Raw genomic sequence first — 22,785 nt, 5'->3', positions numbered from 1 at the left:
TCTTAGATTTAATGTAATTACAGTGGAATCCACAAGATAAGAAGGTAAAATCCTGCAAAAAGTTAAAATCTCATGCAAGTGTGGGAAGTAATTAAGGCAATCTATGAATCAATCCACTCCACGACAAGTGAGGACTGTTGAATCAGTCATTAAACCAAGGGCATTAGATGAAGTGACCACAACCTGGTCAATCAAATTGGAAGGAAAGAAGGTCACTGTATGGAAGCGCATAGGAAGTATGTTTGCATTGCTTGTGGACATCCAGTCATATCTTATGGATCTTTTATAAAACAGCAAATTAGTTCAGATTCCAAGCATTGCAGTGTCTGGCCATCAACTGGTAGAAACTGGCCAAGCCATGATCCTGACAGAGAGTCACTTGGGGAAGGGGGAAAGGGGAAGGAGAGCCCTTGGATTCCTCCTCCCTGACCAAAGGTTGAAGGACTTAGACTTTTCACTGGCATCCTTGCAGTCAGCATCCCAGGAATAGTAGTCTACACCCCTGGAACATCCATATAGGTTGTTGAAGACAAATTAGGTATACTGAGGAAAGTCAGTTTTAAGATTCTAAAAGAAAACGTAGTAGAAAGTTACACCACAACTCAGTGGTATTTAAAGGGGAGGAAAAAACCCTTTAGTTCTGGTATGCTACCCTTTTTGTCACAAGCTCAAGCATGGGTCTGTTTTCCCTTGGACTCTGAATATACTTGTGGAAAAGTGTGCCCAAGTTTGGGAGGGATATTTTGTAGCAATTGCTCTAATTATATCCCATTAGTAAATAGACATTTCTACAAACTAATTATGTCTGGCTGATTAATTGGTATCAATTGATAATCAATGGGAGTGAGGGCTTATGAGCTTAGCAACAGCCACCTTCTGGGGATTCAACCTGCTATTCTGTGTGTGGGTTGGAAGAGTGAGCTCAGAATCAATGTTATACTTACGAAAAAATATCAGACAACTCATTTTGTTCTGCTGGGATCCAAGAGGCAGAATCAGGAGCCATTGATAGAAATCTCCAAGAGTTCAATGTAGGCTAGATGTCAGGAAAGACATCCTAACAATTACAACTCTTCCAAAGCAGAATAGACTGTCTCTGGCAGCGGTGACCGTTTGTTAGGTGGAATATGTTTGGTTATTTTTCAGTTGTACCCTACTCTGTGTGAGATTTTCTTGGCAAAGATACTGGAGTGGTTGGCTATTTGCTTCTTCAGCTCATCTGACAGTTGAGGAGACTGAGACAAATAGGGTTAAATGACTTGCCCACGGTCACACAGCTAGTAAGAGTCTGAGGCCAGATTTAAACTCAGGGAGATGAGTCTCCCTGACTCCATACTCAGCACTCTATCTACCGTGCCACTTAGCTGCCCTAAAATAGGTGAATATTAGGAAAAACAAAAATTCTTTTTTCAGATATGGCTTATACTAGATGGCCACTAAACTCACTTCCAGTTCTTCAACTATGTGACTTTTTTTGGCTAATAATATTTAATCTCATTAAATTACTTCAGGTCTTCAAAGATATGTGGGAGCTGCACACCCACATAGAATGCAGCCATTCCATGACTTAATTTTCATGAGCTTGAAAAATCCACCTTTTGTTGGTCAACCTTCAGGCAGTGAGCATCTCTCAACTTAGCTAGGCTGGTCCTTGAATGACAGAGGCAGTCTATTGCCCTGGGCCCTTTAGGGTTGGAGGAACTTTTTAGATCTTTCATTCCCATGGGATAGTATTTTGAGTGCCTGGGGTCACCTCCACTTCTAGGTGAGGCATCAGAGAAGAATGTCACTGGAGGAATCAAAGAATCTTAGAGACTGAAGGACCCTCATAGGCCTTCTGGTCCAACCTATACCTGAATAAGAATCCCCTTCTACAACTTCTCTGAGCTTTCGCTTAAAAACAATCCCCGTGAAAGATAATAATTACCTCCTAGGTATAATGCTAAATAATACATTTCTAGAGTATTTTAAAATTTCACACAGGACTTTCCTTCAACCCTCCTTGTGAGGTAGGGAGTAGAAGTATTATTATCTTTATTTTACAGATGTGTAAACTAAGCCCTAGGGAGAGGACATGAATTGGTCGTAGCAGGTTTAGAGCTCCAACTCAAGTCTTCTAATTATAAGTCTAGAGTTCTTTCCATTATATCACTGTCCACTCTACTGGATTACACAGAATCTCAAAGTGGGAATGACCCTCAGAGGATATCTGGTCCAACAGACACCCAAACTAGAAACCTTTCTACAATATCCCAAAGAAGTGGTGATTTAGTCTTTTTCTTAAATACCTCCAATGAGGGGGATCTCACTACCATATGAGGCAGACCATTCCATTTTGGGATGATTCTAATTATTAGGAAGTTTTCTTACATCAATCTGAAATCTTCCCCTTTATATCTTCCATCTACTACCAAGACTCTTAGAATTCCAAGTCCTGTCCTCTAAGAACAAAGAGAATAAGTTCAATTATGCAGCAATCTTTCAAATACTCAAAGATAGCCATCATTTTCTCCTTTAATGAACTTCTTCTTCAGGTAAAATATCCCCATTTCCTTTATTCAATTCTCATATAGCGTAAGCTGTAGCCCCATGTTGGCAAACCTATGGCATGTGTGCCTGAGAGGGTTGCTCCTTTTCTCCTCTCCACGTGTGCTTAAGGACATTTCTCTCATCATCCATTCCTCTTCCCAGCAGCCCAATGGGAGTGTTTCCTCCCTCCCCTGTCTAGGGTAATGCATGTGGTGTGAAGGTTGAAGTTTGGGCACTCGGTCTCTAAAAAGTTCGCCATGACTGTTCTAGGTCTTTCATTATTCTAGTTGTCTCTCTCTCTGGACCTTTTCCAACTCACTGAGTTTCTTCCTAAGATGTGGCAACTAGAACTGAGCTCAATATTTCCAATTGCTCTGATCAGGACCACTTTGTTCTGGATGTTATGCTTCTCTTATTAAAGTCTCCGATAACATTAGCTTTTTTGGCTGCTAGCTCACACTGTTGACTCATATTGACCTTGCTGTCCACTCAAAACTCTGTGTTTTTTTTTTCATATAAAAATAATGCCTTTACTTATCCTGTTCTTGTAAAGTTGATTTGTAGCAATTTAAGAGTAGAAGATAATAATAATTAGGCCCATTTATATAATAATAGCATTTCAGTATTTCAAAACTGTGTGGGTGCTTTTTCCACCAACAGAAATTCACATCGATCCCTATTAAATTCTGTCTTGTTAGAATCAGTTCATTGTTTTAGCCCATCAAGATTTTTTTTTTGGTTTTTAGAAGCCTCCCTTCTCTAGAAAGTCTCAGCTCTCCAATCCTTCTCTCCCCACCAGCCACACTAGTTAAAACTTAACCATATACTATTTAATATTGTTTTGTTCAAAGGAATGCATTTCATCTCCCTAACAGAACTATAAGTTTCTTGAGGGGCAGGCAAGGACCACCTCTTCCTCTTCCTCTTGTATAAGGCCTAGCACAAGAATAGGAAAAGCTGTTTTAGGGTTCTATAGACACATATATAATTGGGGGGTATGTATGGGTGTGGGAATATGTTATTCCCATATACCCTAGGTTTCCTCAGCATTCCTTGACTTTAGTATATGGCCCTTGTATATATTTATATATATTTATATTTATTATTTTTACTAGAGCTTTCTGATCAACTTGACTAATTTTATATATATTTTATATACATATTTGTATATGTATATAAAAAATTAGCCAAGTTGACCAGAAAGCCCTAGTAATAATAAGCCTATAACATAATTATAACATAAGACAATTATAATATAACACAATACAGTAATATTACACACACACTCACACACATCTTCTGTCTTAGAATTAATTCTAAATATTCGTTCCAAGGCTGTAAGGGCTAGGCAATGGGGGTTGAGTGACTTGCCCAGGGTCACACAGCTAGGAAGTGTCTGAGGTCACAATTGAATCCAGGATTTCCAGTCTCTAAGCCTGGCTCTCTATCCACTGAATCATCTAGCTGCCCTGATAAATCATATGTTTTTAAAAGCATTTTGAACTCTAATCAGATTGTCTTAGTTAATAAAAACTCTCCCAGAACACACACGTACACAACAGTTCTTTTCTGAGATGCTCATTAATAAAATTAAATCAATTAGTGAAAACTCGAACCACTCATGGGGCTGGGATTCCTATAAAAGGAAATACAAAACTCTGAAGAGCTACCCCATATCTAGGAATCCTTCCAGCCATCTTCTACCCTAAGTAACTGGAGGCTCTCCAGGATGCTGGGGTGGGGTGGGGGCTCAGGGGTTGTGGGGGGAGCCCTATTACCTCTCAGGGTAGAGGAAGGCATTAGCAATGGTCATAGGACATGCTGAACACATGTTGCTAGATATTGGGACTGGATGCCTTCCAGCAAAGGTGACTGTAGAATGAACTTCCCGTATGCTGAGTGTCATTTTCCCACTGACTCCTATTTCAACACAGAACATGCATTCCAGCAACACTGGAATTGTCTGGCTCGCAGGAATTTAAATAATATGATTTAGAGCCAGAAAGGACCATTAAAAACCCTCTAATGTGGGGCTTCTTAACCTGTGGTTCACGATCTTTTAAAAACCTGTTTGATAACTATTTTAACATAATGAATTTCCTCTGTAATCCCATGTATTTTATCTTAGGTATTGAAAAACAGTATTCTGAGAAGGGGTCCATAGGATCCACCAGACAGCCAGAGAAGTCGGTGACAAAAAAATGAGTTTAAAACCCCTGCTCCATTATTGTATAAACAGAGAAATAAGATCCAGAGACAGCAAAAGACTTGCTTGTATGATTTGTTCTATATTCTGAATGTTATATTTGTTAAATATATGTTGATACAAATGCTATACATGGCATATATTATATTCAACATGCTATATATATTGATGCCATATTACATATGTGAGGAAGATATATAGATGCATAAATATATAGAGATGATATAAATATTGGGGATACAGATAGATGTTTCAGCACTGGTACTCACATCTCATTAATACTCTCAGCACTATTTGTGTCTCTGATTACAGGGTTGAGATATGTAGTAAAGAAATCACTCTGAAGCTTTTATTTCAGGAAGGCTCCCAGGCCAGTCATCTCATAATATAGATGGGATCACTTCATATAGATGTGATCATATAAAGACATGTATGTGGGTATACATATATAGTTCTCATGGGTTACATGTAATATATTTTCCCTTTAGTCATTTCAGTCATGTCTGACTCTTTGTGATCCCATTTGAAGTTTTCTTGGCAAAGATCTTGAGGAGGTTTGCCATTTCCTTCTCTAGATCATTTTACAGATGAGGAAACTGAGGCAAACAGGCTTCAGTGAGTTGCCCAGGGTCACACAGCCAGTAAATATCTGAGGCTAGATTTGAACCGAGGAAGATGAGTCTTCCTGACTCTATCCATCCTGCCACATACAGTATTGCCCGTGTATAATGAATGATATCAGACTTTAATGATATATGTGACTTAATTGCACACGGGCGCAATATCATCAATTATACTTGCATTATTTATGTCATGCGCTATATGTCCTATATATGTTATATGTTATGTATATGTAGGGAATTCACTTAGTGGTATATGTTACATAAGACTTGCATGTTACATATCACTGACATACACGTATTTAGAGATAGAGGTTGGACTCGAGCACAGGTTCTCTGGCTATAAAACTGGCTTTCTATCCACTCTTCCACTGTACCTCCGAAATAGGAAACTTTATTTCTGACATCTTAAATAATACTCTGTGAATGATGACTTTCAGTTCTTGACCCAGGAAAATTAAATTTATGACTAAAACTTCCAATCAGCAACCTCTTTTACTGCAGAAATACTGAGGAAAACTATCCATCACTCATGGTTGCAATGTACAGATTGGTGGGTTACTGTAGGATATGTATTTTTTTGTCAGCAGTTGTTAAAAAGAGAGAAAAAATATATAGTGAGAGCAATTTGTCATAGGTTGGGCAACAGTTTAAAAAGGCAAGCAAGGAATTGTCGCATCTTTCAATTATCTTCAATCATTTTGAAAAAGAAATAAAAAATGAAAACAAGGAACAGATGTTAAAAGGAAAGAGAAGATAAAATTTCCTCCAATCTTAACCTGTCTTTGAAAAAACCTGTGAATGCAAGCATAAGACAGAGGTCCTTATAACTGGAGAAATAATCGCTTCCCCACAATATTTGAGATTCTAAATATACTTGACTAGATAGCTTTTTTTTATACACAGTCTTAGAGAAAAACACATCGCTGAAAAATAAAAGCATCTTCTTGTCCAAACTAATGGAGTCTAGTCCAGTTCAATCTGGTCCAATCCAGTTTAATTTAGTCGAGCTGAATCTGGTCCAGACCAGTCCAATCAGGCACAAACTAGTCCAGCTTGTCTAATCTGGTCAAGTCAGATCCAATGAGACCAGTCTATTCTAATCCAGCCCAGTCCAGTCTAGTCCAATTCAAACTAATATAACTGAGTCCAATGAACAGGTAGTAACCCAATTAAATATAAGGTACTGTGTTAGGTGGGCATAAAAAGATTTAAAAACATATCATCTCCTTCCCAGAGGAGGTGATACCTGAACTAAGTTTTAGAGAAGAGAAGTCTGTGCTTATAAGAAAGGACAGATATTCCAAGGCTGTGAAAACAAAATTACTTCAAGAAGACTGTAATTAGTCCTGTTGTCACATCAAAAACTAACTTCTCAGATGGGACTAAAAAATAAGATAGGGAACTGGTGATAAAAATTAAATGAAGACAGTATCACTCTTTCTTCAAATGTATAAAGTACTCCCAACATACTGGAACTTAAATAGAAATTCTGAGTAAACTATAATACTAGTAATTATAATAGAGAGCATTTATATAGCACTTTGATAATACAGAACTTATTAGACATGGGTAATATGTAATTAATTATTCTTGCATTATTTATGCTATATTTTGTATATTATACATAAAATATGTGTTATATAGGTTATGTGTACATGTTATAGATGTTATACAATGTAATAAAATGTTGTATTGTGTGATATATGTAACATATATGCTATCTATCAGTTAGATACCACACATGTATGAGTATAGGTTTGCATATAGATGTAGATAAATATAGATAATGGGCAGGTAGGTGGCACAGTAGATAGAGTGCCAGGTGTGGAGACAGGAAGACCTGAGTTCAAATCCAGCCTCAGACACTTACTAGCTGTGTGAGCCTGGGCAAGTCACTTAACCCTACTTACTTCAGTTTCCTCATCTGTAAAATGATCTGAAGAAGGAAATGGCAAACTACCCCAATATCTTTGCCAGGAGAACCCCAACTGGGGTCATGAAGAGTCAGACATAATTGAACAACAAGACAAAAGATATAAATGTTATCAATATAATGTCCCCAATGGTACATACATCAGGATACACAGTATACTCTGGCCCTCAGATTGAAGGTCGAAAGGATGTAGATATAATGTTGAAGGGTGGAGTAAAAGAGTCCTTCCAAAGCCTCCATTCAAGGAGAACTCAATTAAAGCCATCTCTTCATTTCCCATCAGGCTTACCCCTTTCGCTTGACTTTATCAGGTCCCTAAGAAACCTCTTCACCAGGAAATTTATCTTCCTTCCATACTATAGCAGCTTTGGAAATCACATCTCATTAGTGTCCCCTCAGTATTCTCTGGCCATCTGATTGGAGTGCTGGAGTGCTAGAGTGGAGTTAAGCACTCCTGGCATTTTAAAAGGGCTCCTAAACTAGCCTCTTTCTGTCTCTCTGTCTCTCTCTCTGTGTCTGTGTCTGTCTGTCTGTCTGTCTGTCTGTCTCTTTCTCTCTCTCTCTCTCTCTCTCTCTCACACACACACACACACATAAATGTCACCAATGTGAAATCCTTAGATATATCTGGAAGGAAGACAACTGCTAAATAGTTCTTCATCTAAGAACTACTTGAGCAGAGATCATCCTTTGTTTGGGGATGCTGAAGAGGGGTTTGTGCTTAGGTACAGGTTGTACTTGATGATCTCTGAGGGCTCTTCCTATTCTGAAATCCCATGATTCTATGACTTCCACCCTCTGGAAGACTCAGGACCAGGACCTAGGTCTTCTGATACTTGGTCCTCTCTAGAAAAATATGACATCAATAAAGTAGATTCAAAATGCTGTCAGACATCATGCGTAAATCATACAGCTCCCAGAGAAAGAATATACATGAGTAAAAAACTACATAGATACTCCAATCTCTTTTAGCCAAGAGTTTGAAACTTTGTCCACTCAATTCATAATCAGGTTCACTTCTCTGATCCTAGTCCATGTCCTGGGGAGGAATTGGTGGGCATTAAGACAGAGAGAAGAGAATAATGTTGAGATCTAGCCACTACTGAGAACTTACTGCAGAGCCCAAAGAACTCTTAGTCAAAAGAGACAACATCTTAGATTGCACTAATGGAGGCATTTATGCCCAAAACAAAGGAGATGATGATTTCTCTGTTGAGCTCCATGGTCAGATACACTTCAAATGTTGTGTCTAGGCCTTGGGGTACCAACTTTTAAGAAGGACATTGACAAGATGGAGAGTACCCAGAAGAAGGTGACTAGGATGGGGAGGGGATTAGAGAGTATGACATATGAGGATTGAGTGGAGGAACTGGGTGATGTTTAGCTTTAAGAAAGAAGACAAGGGAGGGCATGATACCCATCTTTAAGCATATGAAGGATCTTTCAGGTGGAAGAGGGATATTTGACTTTTGGATATTTTTTCCTGTAGGGAATAGTGTGAAAATTAATGAATATAAATCACAAAGAAGCAGATTTTGGTGTTATATAGGGTGTTCCAAAGGTCTTGGTGAAGTTAAAAAAATATCTTTCATCTGTCTTAGAAGCAATACTATGTATTGGTTCCAAAGCAGAAGAGTGGTAAGAGCTAGGCAATGGGGATTAAATGACTGGTCCAGGGTCACACAGTTGGGAAGTGTCTGAGACCATTTCTGAACCCAGGACCTCCCATCTCTAGGCTTCTTTCTCAATCCACTGAGCCATCTAGCTGCCCCCAACCCCTCCACCTTAGTGCAGTTAAAGTAGCACTAAGACTATTTGGGACACCCCTTACAAAGGAAAACTTCTGAACATCTCTGTCCGACAAATGGAATGTGCTATTTCCCAGGTACCAAGTTCCTCATTCTTGTAGGCATTCAATGAGAAGCCTAAGTGATCTGACACAAGGAAGGGTAGACTTACAGGGGATTTCTGCATGGGGAGAGCCCTCCAAAGTCCTTTCTTACTCTGAGATTCTAGCAATCAGTCAGACCACATAGTAGATGAGCTGGCTTCTTTTGCAAAGGAAAAGGGCCTTGGAGCCTTGGGAAACTACACAGGACCTCAAAATGCTCCTAATGGAAGGAAGATTTCATTTCCAACTCAATTCTCTGCCCTAAATGTGACCTATGGTAGTCAATTATCCAGTTAGGGGGAGGCTTCAGTCTAGCTAAAAGACGGTCTCCTCTCGTTGGCTGGAGAGTTCTGGCTATCATTGCTCAGCTTAGACTAATGGGAGATGAGGGGGTAGGACTTCCACTTACCTCATTCCCCCCCCCTTCCTGCTGTATAGAATCTATCTCCTATCTCCCCACCTTCTTCCAATATTTTGCTTTTCTTGGGCCAAGTTTATGCATGCAGAGAAGAAGGGTAGAAACCTAGAAAGAGCTTTGGCATGGGAATCTGGAGAACATGTTCTAATTTCTACTTTGCCACATGTGTGACTTTGGTAAAATCCCTTCATTTCTCTACACCAAAGTTCTCCAACTGTAAGATGAGCAAATTGTATTAGATGGACTCTAAGTTCCTTTCCAGCCTTAAATCTAAGATCTTATGATTTTCAAGGTTCCTTCTAGATCTGACATTTTACAGTTTTATAAGCTTGGAACACTGGGTCAGTGTAGATGGCCCAAATGAGAAATCTAGTCTCCAAAACCTCTTTTCCTCTGAAAAGACATTTGGAACCATTCTCTCAAAGTTACAAAAATGTACATCCTCTTGGACTTAGTAACAACATGACTGTGTCCATGCTCAAAAGAGTTTAATAAAAAGAAAAGATCCTTTATGTACAAAGATATTTATAGCAACATTTTTCATGGTGCCACAGAACTGAAAACTGGGTGTACAACCAGGAAATGGCCAAGCAATATAGGGTATATTGATGTAATAAAATACTATTGTGCCACAAGAAATAAAAATATATTTTCAGGGGCAGCTAGGGAGCACAATGAATAGAACATCAGGCCTAGAATTGGGAGAATCTGGGTTCAAATCTGGCCTTAAACACTTCCAAGGTGTGTGACCCTGGGCAAGTCACTTAACTCTAACTGCCTAGCCCTTGCCACTCTTCTGTCTTAGAACTGATACTAACACAGAAGATAAGGTTTTAAATTTTTTATAGTTTTATTTTTTTAAACCCTTAACTTCTGTGTATTGGTTCTTTGGTGGAAGAGTGGTAAGGGTAGGCAATGGGGGTCAAGTGACTTGCCCAGGGTCACACAGCTGGGAAGTGTCTGAGGCTGGATTTGAACCTAGGACCTCCTGTCTCTAGGCCTGGTTCTCAATCCACTGAGCTACCCAGCTGCCCTTTTTTAATAGTTTTAAAAGAAAATGGAGAAGACATATATGGACTGAGGCAGAATAAAGTGAAACAAATCAAGAATAATTTATTCTTGTAACATTGTATATAATATTTACAATATTATATACATATAACATTCTTGTGTGATGTTACTATACATTATAGTACATAATACATATTATATTATATAACAATTTATACTATCAACATTATAAAGGTGAAAGACTTTGAAGACAATAACTAATTAAATAATAATAATAAATAATAATGAATAAACTAAATAATAATCAATGCAGCAATCCACCATGATTCCAGAGGACCAACGCAACAAAAGGCAACTTGATATGGGGCAGCTGGGTGGCTCAGTAGATTGACATCTAGATGTAGAGATGGGAGGTTCTTGGTTCAAATCTGGCCTCAGACATTTCCTAGCTGTGTGACCCTGGGCAAGTCACAACTCCCATTGCCTAGCCCTTACCACTCTTCTGTCTTGGAACCAATACACAATATTAATTCTAAGACAGAAGGCAAGGGTGTTTTTAAAAAGCAACATAACAGAGAGACCCACATTTGATATTTAGATATGGCCAATAGAAATGTGTTTTGCTAAGACTATGCTTATTCACTACAAGGGGTTTCCTTTCTTTTTTCTGGATAAGAGAAGATGGAGATGGAGAAAAATGCTTGATGATTGAAAAAAATAATTAAAGGAAAACATTCCACTTCCTCAATCTCCTTTACCTCAGTAACAAGGCTTTCTGCTTGGATGAGTAGGATCTCTGCCCCATTTGTCATTAAGCTGTAGGCACCCTCTCTAGTGGGCTGGGCAGGAAGAGACAAAGACGGATCATGAAAAAACAGACAAAGGAGGTTGGTGACCAAAAGCTTAGTGAGTCAACAGTATGACATCTTCAGGACTGGAAGGATCTATAATTTTGTGTTTGTGGACACTCCCTCTACTGACAAGTAATGACGAGTTGGAACTTGTTCAGAGGAAGGTGACAAATATGGGGTGAAGATCAGATACTTTCATATATGAAAACTGATGAAATTGGCGATGGCTAGCCAGGAGATGGCATAGATCACAGGCTCCTCTATAATTTGGTAGATGCCCTTTTTCACAAGTTGCTTTGGTCAAAAAATTCATTACCCAGCAGTCAACCAGGTAGTGAGTTCCTCTGAACTTAGCTAGGGTGGTGTTGAGAGAGTGAACGTGTGGTCCAGCCACAGGTCTGCCATTCCAGTGCAACATGGCAGCTTCAAAAATCAACTGCTAATTTTAGACTACGTTAATAGGATCCTAATGTCCAGAGTTGGGGAGAGAGCAGTACCACTCTACTTGTCAAATATATTTGTACTCATGTGTCCAGTTCTAAGAGCCATATTTTATGAAGCAAATTGACAAGCTGCTGTGCTGGGGTCTACTCATCAAGTGATCTAGGTGGGAGTCAAAGCATGTTCATTTGGATGCCTCTGTGGAGGCTTTAAGGAAGACATGGCCAGTCATATGGTTTGAGAAGGCATGGATGGAGTGGGATCTCCATCCATGGAGAAAGTGCCCATGTCGATGATGCTCCAGATCCACTGAAGGACCAAAGTAGTGACAAAGCTAGAACTTGTCCAGAGGATGTTGACAAAGATGGAAGAAGATTGGCTACCTTGGCATACAAGAATTGATGCGAGCAACTGAGAATGGTTAGTCAGGAAAAGAGAAGACTCAGGGTTGTGTCAGGGGAACTTATCTTCTAGAGACTGAAGACATTTCATGCGGAAGACTCACTTTACTTGGCCTCAGAGGACAGAAGAAGAAGGATCAAGATTAGGGAGGGAAGGCAGAGTTCAGTTCAGTGCTAAGAGCTGACCACTGGGGCAATCCAACAATGAACTCCTCCCAAGAGTTGTTAAAGCTGATAGTTGATAGTTCCTTGGGCTGGGATGCCCCAGGAACTAGAATATTTCACTGGAATGCCAAAGAAGAATTGGAGAATTAACAACCCCAGGCAAGAAGAGACTTGAGTTCATAGCCCAATACAGACCCCATTCCCTAGGATTTTTTGACTCCTCTTCTTGCTAGACCTGAACACTGAGCTATTAGAGGAGGTAGCTTCTTACCTACTAACAGTAGCCAAGGAGGAGGGCCATAGTGTTTAGGGTCTCTTCCCTTCTGCCTTATGTCCTAGACAACTTCCCTCTCTTTTGGGGTTGGGTTGTGTGTCTGGGTTCCTTCTGTCATGGGGCCGGCTGTGTGTCAGGCATCTTTTCTGTGATTCTAGGCTGTGTTGTGGCCCCTTCTTCACCCCTAAGGAATGGCTTTGCGTCCTAGATTCCTCCTGGCTTGAAGAGTGGCTTTGTATTTGGTCCCCTTCCCACCTGAGTAAAGTGGGACCCTGGAGCTCTGATCCCCCTCTCCTCCTGCTTGAGCTCTCCTATCCCTTTGGAGCTCTATCTCTTCTGTCCCTCCTCCTCTCACCTGCCTCACAGAACCCTGCCCAGCCCAGGGTGGAAGTTTTCCTAATAAATATGGAGATTTTTCTGGGACAATATAATTGCCTTTTAAAATATGCACTGGTCCAAATCAGAGCGTTTGCTGTTTGTTCGGCTGCACCCGCTGAGGGGGGTTTGAGGCCATTTTGCTATTTTATTTCTTGGACCGGTGGCAGTGGCTGGCCTGCTTCCATGTGTACACCATGCTGCGACTGTGTCCTGAAAAGAAACCCCGTCCAATCTCAGAAAGCCATTCACTCCCTCCACCCCTCCCTCAGCCTTTGCCTGAGATGAGTCAAGCAGATGGTACAATAAACTATAATAAAGCAGATAATAAGCGAGGACAGCCGGCGGGATTTAATCGCAGGCAGGAGGGAGTGAGTCACTTTGGGGGTCGGTATATACAGGCCGCCCGGCAAACCCCATGCCTCTCCTTCCTTCCTTCCTTCCTTCTAGGGCCCCTCATTCTGCGACAAGAGCGAGGCAGTCTCCCCGAGGTCCCCTCCATCCCTCCATCCCCACAAGGCCTCTCTCCAGAAGTGGAATTTTGCAGGTGGACAATTTTTGTTGCCAGGGCTGAGATAACTGACTCCCATCACCCAGCTGCTAGATGCTTTGGGCACTGTGGTAGAGCATTGCTGATCCCGAGCAGGGACCACCTTCAGTCAGCCCATATCCAGATTTAATGGGGCCTCGTCCCCTATTTGCCACTCCTGAACACAAGGTCCTCCCCTCTCCCAGTACTTTGAGGGCTTTCTTGCTGTAGCTCATACTACCCTGCTAGGTAGATCCCCTACCCCCAGTACCTTGAATGTTCTTTTGCTGTAGTTTAGACTACCTGCTAGGTAGAATAGGGGCACTTTAAAGGGGAAGGCAGGCCTGGAGACCAGAGGTCCTGGGTTCTAATCTGGCCTCAGATACTTCCTAGCTGTGTGGCCCTGGGCAAGTCACTTAACCTCCATTGCCTAGCCCTTACCACTCTTCTGCCTTGGAACTTGATTCTAAGATGGAAGGTAAGGGTTTAAAAAGGGGGGGCCTCCCAGGGCCAGCTCTAGCTTGGTAAGGATGTGGTCACTAGAAAATCTCTCCTCCCTTTCCCCACCTCCAAGTGCAGCCCTCTGTTGTATGCTTGTGAATCCATCCTTCTGGGAAGACGCCATTCTGAGCTCCCTCTTTGCCTGACCTCATCTGGGACTTGTTCAATGCTCTCTCTCTCAGAGTGAGCCTGCACTTGTGTGTCATCCCCAGAGGGCACAAACAGCTCTGTGCCACTCTATGCTGCCATGCTCTGATAGGAGCTCAATGAAGGCTAGAGGAGGGGGGGAAGAGAATGAGGGGGAGGAAGGAGAGGCTGAGGGAAAAGAGGAGGGAGGAGGGAAGTGGAGGGAGGAAGAGGATATAATAAGGAGAACGGCAGAAGAATTAATAAGGAGAAGGAAGAGGAAGAAAAGGAGATGGGTAGAAGAGTAAGAGGAGAGAAGGAGAGGGAAGAGAAGATGGAGAAGTGGAAGGGTAGGAGGGGGAAAGGCATAATCATTTATTTAACATCTACTGCATACCACATACCATGCTTTGTACTTTTTCTACAAATATAATCTCATTTGATCCTCATAGCAACCCTGTGAGGTGTTATCCTTATTTCACAAATGAGGAAACCGAGGCAGGCATAAGTTAAGTGACTTTCCCAGAGTCACACAGCTAGTTAAGTGTCTGATTTGAACTGAGGCCAGATTTGAATTCAGGTCTTCCCAACTTCACTGTGCTACCAGCTGTCTATCTGAGATAGAGGACAAATGGAAGGATAAGAGATGAGGAGGGAAGAAGAGGAAGAAGGGAGAGAAGGAGGAGGTAAGGGGGGTGGAAAAACAGGAGACAAGGAGAGCATGCGAAGGTACAGGAAAGGAAACAGGAAGTCCAGGATGCCTGTGCACTGGTCCCTACCTGCTTGAGGATCTGGGCAGCCATAGTGTGGCTGCAGTCAAAGATGATGCGAAATTCTCTGCCTCTCTTCATCTCCTTGAGCAGGGGCCGGGAGTCATCAGAGTCGATGGGCAGCTGGCGAATCTTCAGCCGGATGTTGTAGCGCGACGGGGCCATGATGAGTTCCTGCAGCCGGATAAGGCCTTTGGGGAGGGGAGGTCAAGCAGCCACACAGACAGACAGACACAGATAGAGATAGAGAGATAGAGAGAGACACACACACACATACACAAAAACATTCACATAGAGACACAAAGACACACAGACACACACAGACACAAAGACACACAGACACACGAAGACACCCAGATACACACAGACACGAGGACACAGAAAGAGACCCATAGATACAAAGACACACACAGACACACACACAGAGATGGACACACAGACAGTCACATACACACATACACAAAAACATTCACAGAAGACACACACAGGGACAGAGACAGATACACACATACACACAGACCCAAAGACACACACAGGCAGACACACAGACACAAAGACACACACATATAGATACACAGATACAAAGACACACACAGGCAGACACACACACAGTACAAAGATACACACACACAGACACAAAGACACACACGACACACAGATACAAAGACACACACATATAGATACACAGATACAAAGACACGGACAGACACATACACAGACACAAAGACACACACGACACATAGACACCCACAGATACAAAGACACAGACAGACAGACACATAGACACAGGCACACATAGACAGACACACAGACACAAAGACACACACATATAGATACACAGATACAAAGACACAGACAGACACACACACAGATACAAAGACACACACAGACACAAGCACACATAGACAAACACACAGACACAAAGACACATACAGAGAGACACAGACACACAGAGGCCGAGTTATTACTCAGTGGCTTCTCCTCCTCCTAAGCACCCTCCACCTCCCAGCTATGCCCCAAACTGGCTGTAACAGAGAGCCCAATTAGCCCTTGGACTCTCATTCCTGAAGGCCAGTCCCTCCCTAATACTGTACAAGGAGAACCCATGAGCCCGGGAGAGACTGAAAATCAGGCTGAACAAACTAGAGCGAGAGACATCAGTTGGCTTCTGGGAAAAGGAGCTGGGATAGACTTGTGGGTTATGTGCTGCTCTAGATGGGCCAGGCTCTTGTCCAGATAATTGAGAGTCAGCCAGTGTTTGTGAATACCCAGGCCTGTTATTTTCTTCCCTGAAACAGGAGGTTCCATCCTTCACCCTGATGTCCTGCAAAACCACTTATATCAGACATTTTTAGAGGAACTCAACCTTACAGTCACCGGCCCCAAGGACCAAATCACCTCTCAAAGATAAATGGCCTGTTTAGGTCAAATGAACTTCCTGCTGGGAAGAGAAACATGTGTCAAAGTGCTGGGAATGCTTTTACAATTGAACTAGAATGCTGAGCCCTGAGCTTGGATGTAGAGGACTGTCAAAGGTCCTGGGTCTGCCATTAACTTTCAGTGTGACCTTTCAAAAATATCTTCCTTTCTCAGAACCTCAGTGTCCCCTTCTGCAAAATGGGAAAATTGGACTGAGTACAAATTTAGAGCTTCAGGACCACCCAAGTCATCTAGATCATAGGATCATAGACTTAGTCAGAAGGGTCTATGGAAGCCAACCCCAACATTCTAGAGATGACCAAACTGAGGCATTAAAAAGGTTAAGTAAGGGGCAGCTGGGCAGCTCAGTGGATTGAGAGTCAGGCCTAGAGATGGGAAGTCCTAGGTTTAAATCCGTCCTCAGACACTTCCCAGCTGTGTGACCCTGGGCAAGTCATTTGACCCCCATTGCCCACCCTTACCACTCTTCTGCCTTGGAGCCAATACACAGAAGTTAAGGGTTTAAAAAAAAAGTTAAGTAACTCACTCCATGCCACACAGCAAGAAAGTGCCTCATATTCATGCCTTAAATTCATGTCATCCTGATTGCAGGTCCAGTCCCTTTTTACTACCCTACCCTGAAAAACCACTGCAGAAAGTGTTTAGACTCATACTAGTAGTAGATGTTTGAGGCAGAATTTGAATTTAGGTCTTGAATCCAGGTCTGGTGCTCATTGCACCACCTAGCTGTTCTCTGAACTGAGCCGATCTCCTCATTTCAGGTCCCAGAGAAATTAAGTGACTGACCCAGGTCATAAATAGCCAAGCTGGCATTTGAACCCCAAATCCTGTGACTCTCAGTCTAGTATCTTTACCCTAAACCCTGCTGCCCCTCACAGATCTCAAGGAAGCCTTCCACACTGTGAGACAAGTCAGATTAACTTTGTTGCAAATTCTATGTAATCTCGACACTCAATGCTGGCCACGTGGGCTCTGCCTTCCTGATCTTCTGCTCCTGCCTACAAATGTCCATTCTCAAACGAAGCTTGGCAGGGAAGAGAGGGCTCAGGATGCTATTTAAGGACCAGGTCCTCCTCCTTCTCAAACCAGTCCTTGGGCACCCACTTCACTCCCTCTCACTTGGCCGTGTTTGAAACTTGGGGAAGGGCTGGGCATCTCGGAAGGGAATGGGACCCCAGGAGACTGCAGCGAGACCTCTTTGTCAAGCCAAGTACAGCCTGAGCCTGGCGTATTGTGACCCACATTCTCCAACAGGAAATGTCAAACCTGTTTCCCATCAGTGTATCCCTGGAGGATGCCCAGGCAGTGCCTGGCCCTCTATAGTAAACGCAGGGAGCAGAGAGATGGGAGGGAGCAACAGGACTGTTTTTCTGGATTTTCAGTACTGAAGTTTCCTTCCTGGTTATATCTTTAAACCAACTCTCAAGAGAGATCATCTGTAGTGATTTCTGGTTATTTGTGAGAAGTGTTTCATATTTTCCACCCTCCATGAGCCTCTAGTGGTCTTAGAAGTCAAGGTTGGCAGGTCTTCTTTTGCCCATTTTACAGATAAGAAAAATGAGGTTCAGTGGGTTGGAAGTGATTTGAATAGGATCACGCAGTATATAAGTGGGACTTGAACCTAGGAGTCTGTACCCCATCCTCAGCTCCTTATCTCATAAATTCAGATTCACAATTCATCAGAGCTGGCAGGAGCCCCAGATCATCTAACTGAACCCCTTCATTTTTTAGGAAACCAAGACCTAAAGGTCTTGTGACTAGTCCAAGCTGGTCAATGGCATTCCCAAGGTTAGACTGAAACAAGCCCTCCTGATTCCCAGCCCTGAGCTTCTTCCCTCACACAGTGCTAGCTCCCTCTTGCTCCCCAGAATACTTCTGAGTCACTTCCCTCCATCATCTCACAGGCACTGAGGATGATGGGGGTCTGGGGGTAATCTGTGCCCAGAAATGATCATGAGAGTAAATCTACTGCAGCAACAGAAACAGCAAACCCATACAGAGGGGATGAGCTCAGCGATGAAGAGCCCTCCCTGTGCCACAGCTTTCTCATAGCACCACTGTGAGACAGACAGCCCAGAGGGCTGAGAGTGGGAGTCAGAAGAGCCGGGTTCAAATCTGAATTCTTTTCCTTCGGTAATAAACTTGGGCAAATCCATTGGTCTTAACTAGGTCTCAGTCTCTTCATCTATTCAATGGGAATAGTAGTACCACCTACTTCCCAGGGTTGTTATGGGAATCAAATGAAATAGTATTTGTAGAGTTCTTTGTAAGTCTTGAAACACTATGAAACATCAGTTGTCATGATTATTATTATCTGCACTCGTCTTTACCACCAATCCTACTTGTTCTGACTTCTTCATTTCTGCTCATGGTATCATCTTTCTAGTCACCTGCACTCAGCACTGTAGTCATCTTTGACTCATCCCAAAAGGACCTGTATTCTTATCTCAGATCTGCCCCATACTAGCTCTGTCACCAGGGGTAAATTACTTATCCTCTATGGCCTCAGTTTCCTGATCTGTAAAATGAAGGGGTTGAACTCAATGGCCACTTGAAGGCATCTAGGTTGCACAGCAGTTAAAGTACTGGAACCCCAAGTTCAAATCCTGCTTCATACACATAGTACCTGGGTGACACTGGGCAAGTCACTTGACTTTTGTCTGCTTCAGCTTCCTCATCTGTAAAATGGGGACGCACTGGAGAAGAAAATGGCAAACCCACTCCAATATTGGCCGAGAAAGTTATTGCCAAGAAATGGGTCATGAAGAGTCAGATACGACTGAAATGACCCAGCAAGAATGACTGTGCTAAGTGCTTCACACACATTTGATCCTTACGACAATCCTGAGAGGTAGGTGTCATTATCCCCATTTTGCAGCTGAGGAAACTGAGGCAGAGGCATTTAACTTCTGAGAGGTTGAGTGACTTGCTCAGGGTCACACAGCTACTAAATGTCAAAGGCTGTATTTGAACTCAGGTCTTCTTGAGTCCAAGCCTAGGGTTCTACCCACTGTGATACCTGGCCATCAGAAACCTGCAAGTGGGGGAAAAGGGAGAAAGTAGGGATTTTGAGTCTCTAAAAGCATCATGCACCCTGGAAAAGGGACCATCATTGTGATAAAGGTAGTGAAAAGAATCCTGGATTTGCAGTCAGGGAAAATTTGGCCCAAATCTTAGCCCTGCTACTTCCTGTGTGACTTTGGGAAAGTCACTCAGACTCTCTGGGCTTTAATCTTGCCTCCAGTACAAAATCAGGGCTTTGGACTAATTTGGTCGCTACATTCCCTTCCAGCTCTAAGCTTTTCTGATCATCCTTCTTCTTGTTATCAAATGCTTTGTGGATTGAACTTCCCATTCTCAGCAAAGGTGCTTGCGGCGTTTACATATCACCTGAGGGCCTGTGGTGACAGGAAGAAGACAACTGGAAGGGAACAATTTAAGCTGAAGAATCAATCACTTGGTGCCGCGGAAAGCGTTTAGGATTGGGATTCAGGAGCTGGGGGTCTGGTCTGGGCTCCTGTACTGACTTTCACTGGGTGGTCTCAGGCAAGTGCCTTCCCTTCCCTGGGTCTCAGTTTACCCATCAACAAAATGGAAGGGACAGATTAGATTATTTCTAAGTGGCTTCTAGTTCTAACTTTCTCTGGCTTTAATTAATTAATTGATATTTACCAACCACCTACTATGTGTGAGATCCTCTCATCAGTCCTCTACAGGGGAACAAATCAATCTATTGGGGGCCTTCCTCTAGAACTCTTTTTAAAAGCTTATTACATTTTATTGATGTGTATCTATATTTTACACATATCTTTTATTAATGTATTTAATCATATTAATATAAAAATGTTACATTTCCCAATATATCCTCTCCAAGCCCTATCCTTTTTTTAAGCCCTTCCCTTCTGTCACAGAATCAATACTGCGTATTGGCTCCAAGGCAGAAGAGTGGTAAGGGTAGGCAATGGGGGGTTAAGTGACTTTCCCAGGGTCACACAGCTAGGAAGCGTCTGAGGCCAGATTTGAACCCAGGACCTCCTGTCTCTGACCCTGGCTCTCAATCCACTGAGCCATGCAGCTGTCCCCTCCATCCTTAAAAAAAAAAACCAAAAAACTCTTACCCTTCTGTCTTAGTATCAATTCTAAGACAGAAGAGCAGCAAGGGCTAGGCAATGGGGGTCAAGTGACTTGCCCAGCGTCACCCAGCTAGGAAATATCTGGGGTCAGATTTGAACCCAGGACGTCCCAACTCCCAAACCTACCCATTTTAATTAAGAATTAAAAAACAAAAAGAGAGAGGAGAGAAAAAAATTCAGCAAAACTAACCAACATATCAATACAGAATATTTCAGGCTACTGAGGATAGCTTAAGCTTAAATTAAAACTGCTCTAAGATTTTGGGGACACCTTATAGTGTTCTACAGCCATGGTTCCCCATCTCTGCCAAGACCTCTGGCTCGCTTATGTAATGAGGATGTAGGTCTCCTAACATGTGTGGGAGAGGATAGACAAATCACAAAGGATAAATATGAATGGTGGTGGTGTCATCTGAGAAAGGGTAAAGGGATACATGACTCCTTCTAAGTCCAACCTATTTGACTTTAAGTGAGAGGTGAATAGTATTGTCAGGGGCCTTAGGGGGTCACCTCTTTCTTCTCCCTCATTTAAAGAAGAGGAAACTGAGGCCCAGATAGACCCACTTGGACCTCAGTGACAGATCCAAGGTGACCCAAAAAAGTAAGAAGAGCCAGGATTTGGACCCAGATCTTTACTTCTGAATCCAAGTTAGAAGTTGTAACAGGATCTCTGGAAAGGGACCAGTGGTGAAGGGAAAAGGCTTCCCAGAGGAGGTAGGACTTAAGTCCCGCAAGATGGATAAGCAAGAAATAAGCAAATGTTGCCTAGAGATGCCCTTGAGGGAATGGCTTCCATTTCTGAAGTACGTTAAAAAGCTCTTTCTTCACCCCAAGCTCGGTGAGCTCTACTGTGCCAGTATTATTATCCTTAACAAGGGAGGAAAGTGAGGTTCAGAGAAGTTAAATAATTTGTCCAGGGTCACACAGCTTCTGAGAGTCAGAGCTAGTAGTGTTCATTCCTGCCAGTCTGATTGTAACCTTCTTTTGTTGGAAAGGTCACTTCTGGGACTTCTGAGGGGAAAGTGATTTTCCCAGCCAGCTCTCCCAGAAGCCTGGTGTTGGAGGGCTTGTGAGTAGAGGGGCTGCAGGTGGTTTGGGGACAGGAGACAACTACCCTGTGGAGCCTCTGTCTTGGAAGAAAGGAAGCAGCCATGGCTTGTGAAGGTGATTTGGCTCACACTGTATGTGTCCAGCCATTTGTGTTGCAAGGTCTGGGGGATCTGGGCCGTTCCCTAGAATTCTTCTAGCCTGGCACCTACCTGTGCTGTCGTCATACACCACGGTTGCTGATCGCCATTTCAGATACTGGACAAGGTCAAGGATGGCATGGCTGAGGGATGCGTAGTCGGGGTAGAGATTCACATAGAAGGTGTCTTTATTATCCAAGGGATGGTGTTTCCAGCGGAGTTGGATGTGGGGTACTTCCAGAGCATTGCAGATGGACTGGACCGCATTGGTGCAGGAGCCCTGGGAAGGTCCAAAAATGGCTACGACCCCCAGGGCCAGCTGGTCACAGGCTGCAAAAGAGAGGAGACAGTCAGAATATGGCCAGGGTGTCAGGGTCCCTTAGCTACTGACCAGGGTGTCTGCTGTCCCTTCCCTAAGAGAAAAAGGAAGGGTTCTGAAGGAGTCATGGTAGGGTTCTGGTCATGGCAGGGTCATGGTAGGGAAGGGTTCTGGAGTCATGATTCTATGTCACATGCTTGACACAGAATCATGACTCCTTAGTCCTTTTGTGTTCTCTGTGCCAGCAATCTCAGGAAGCTCACGGCAGTCCAGAGATCAAGCCTTTTCCAGAGACCCCCACAACACCAGGGAACTCAGGCTCTCAGGGGAAGTCACAGAGGCAGCCAGACTTGCCAAAGCTCAATTTGTCTGCTATGACAAGGTTTTATGTGGCTCTTGCTATTCCCCTCTTGTCAACAGACTCAATTCTTTAGCCTTACCTAATAAGGATAATTTAGTGACCTGCTCAGGTTCACACAGAAATAAGTGTCTGAGGCTGGATTTGAACTCAGGTCTTCCTGATGCCAGGTCCAGTGCTCTACCCACTATACCGTGTAGTCACCCAAATGATCAATTGACAGCAGACAGAGGTTTTTAATTTTCCAGTCCATAAAGTTTCTATGCAATGTTGGCCATGTTCAGTCGCCCTATTACAAACTCAT

The 22,785-nt window shown here is 42.8% G+C and overlaps 1 protein-coding gene across 3 annotated transcripts in view; it reads right to left on the bottom strand.

Moving 5' to 3' along the window:
* Positions 1-22,785, bottom strand: part of GRIK3 (glutamate ionotropic receptor kainate type subunit 3) — a 350,540-nt gene that overhangs the window by 140,627 nt on the left and 187,128 nt on the right. For all 3 annotated transcript variants that reach the window (XM_044671492.1, XM_044671491.1, XM_044671493.1), the window contains exons 3-4: positions 21,877-22,134; positions 15,054-15,235 (exon numbers count right to left, since the gene is read on the bottom strand). In XM_044671492.1, coding sequence (XP_044527427.1) covers positions 15,054-15,235; positions 21,877-22,134 — 440 coding nt within the window. The remainder of the gene's footprint in view (positions 1-15,053; positions 15,236-21,876; positions 22,135-22,785) is intronic.

Source organism: Gracilinanus agilis, chromosome 3 (assembly GCF_016433145.1).
Source record: "Gracilinanus agilis isolate LMUSP501 chromosome 3, AgileGrace, whole genome shotgun sequence".
Classification (NCBI taxonomy): domain Eukaryota; kingdom Metazoa; phylum Chordata; class Mammalia; order Didelphimorphia; family Didelphidae; genus Gracilinanus; species Gracilinanus agilis.
This window is presented reverse-complemented; position numbering and strand designations above follow the sequence as displayed.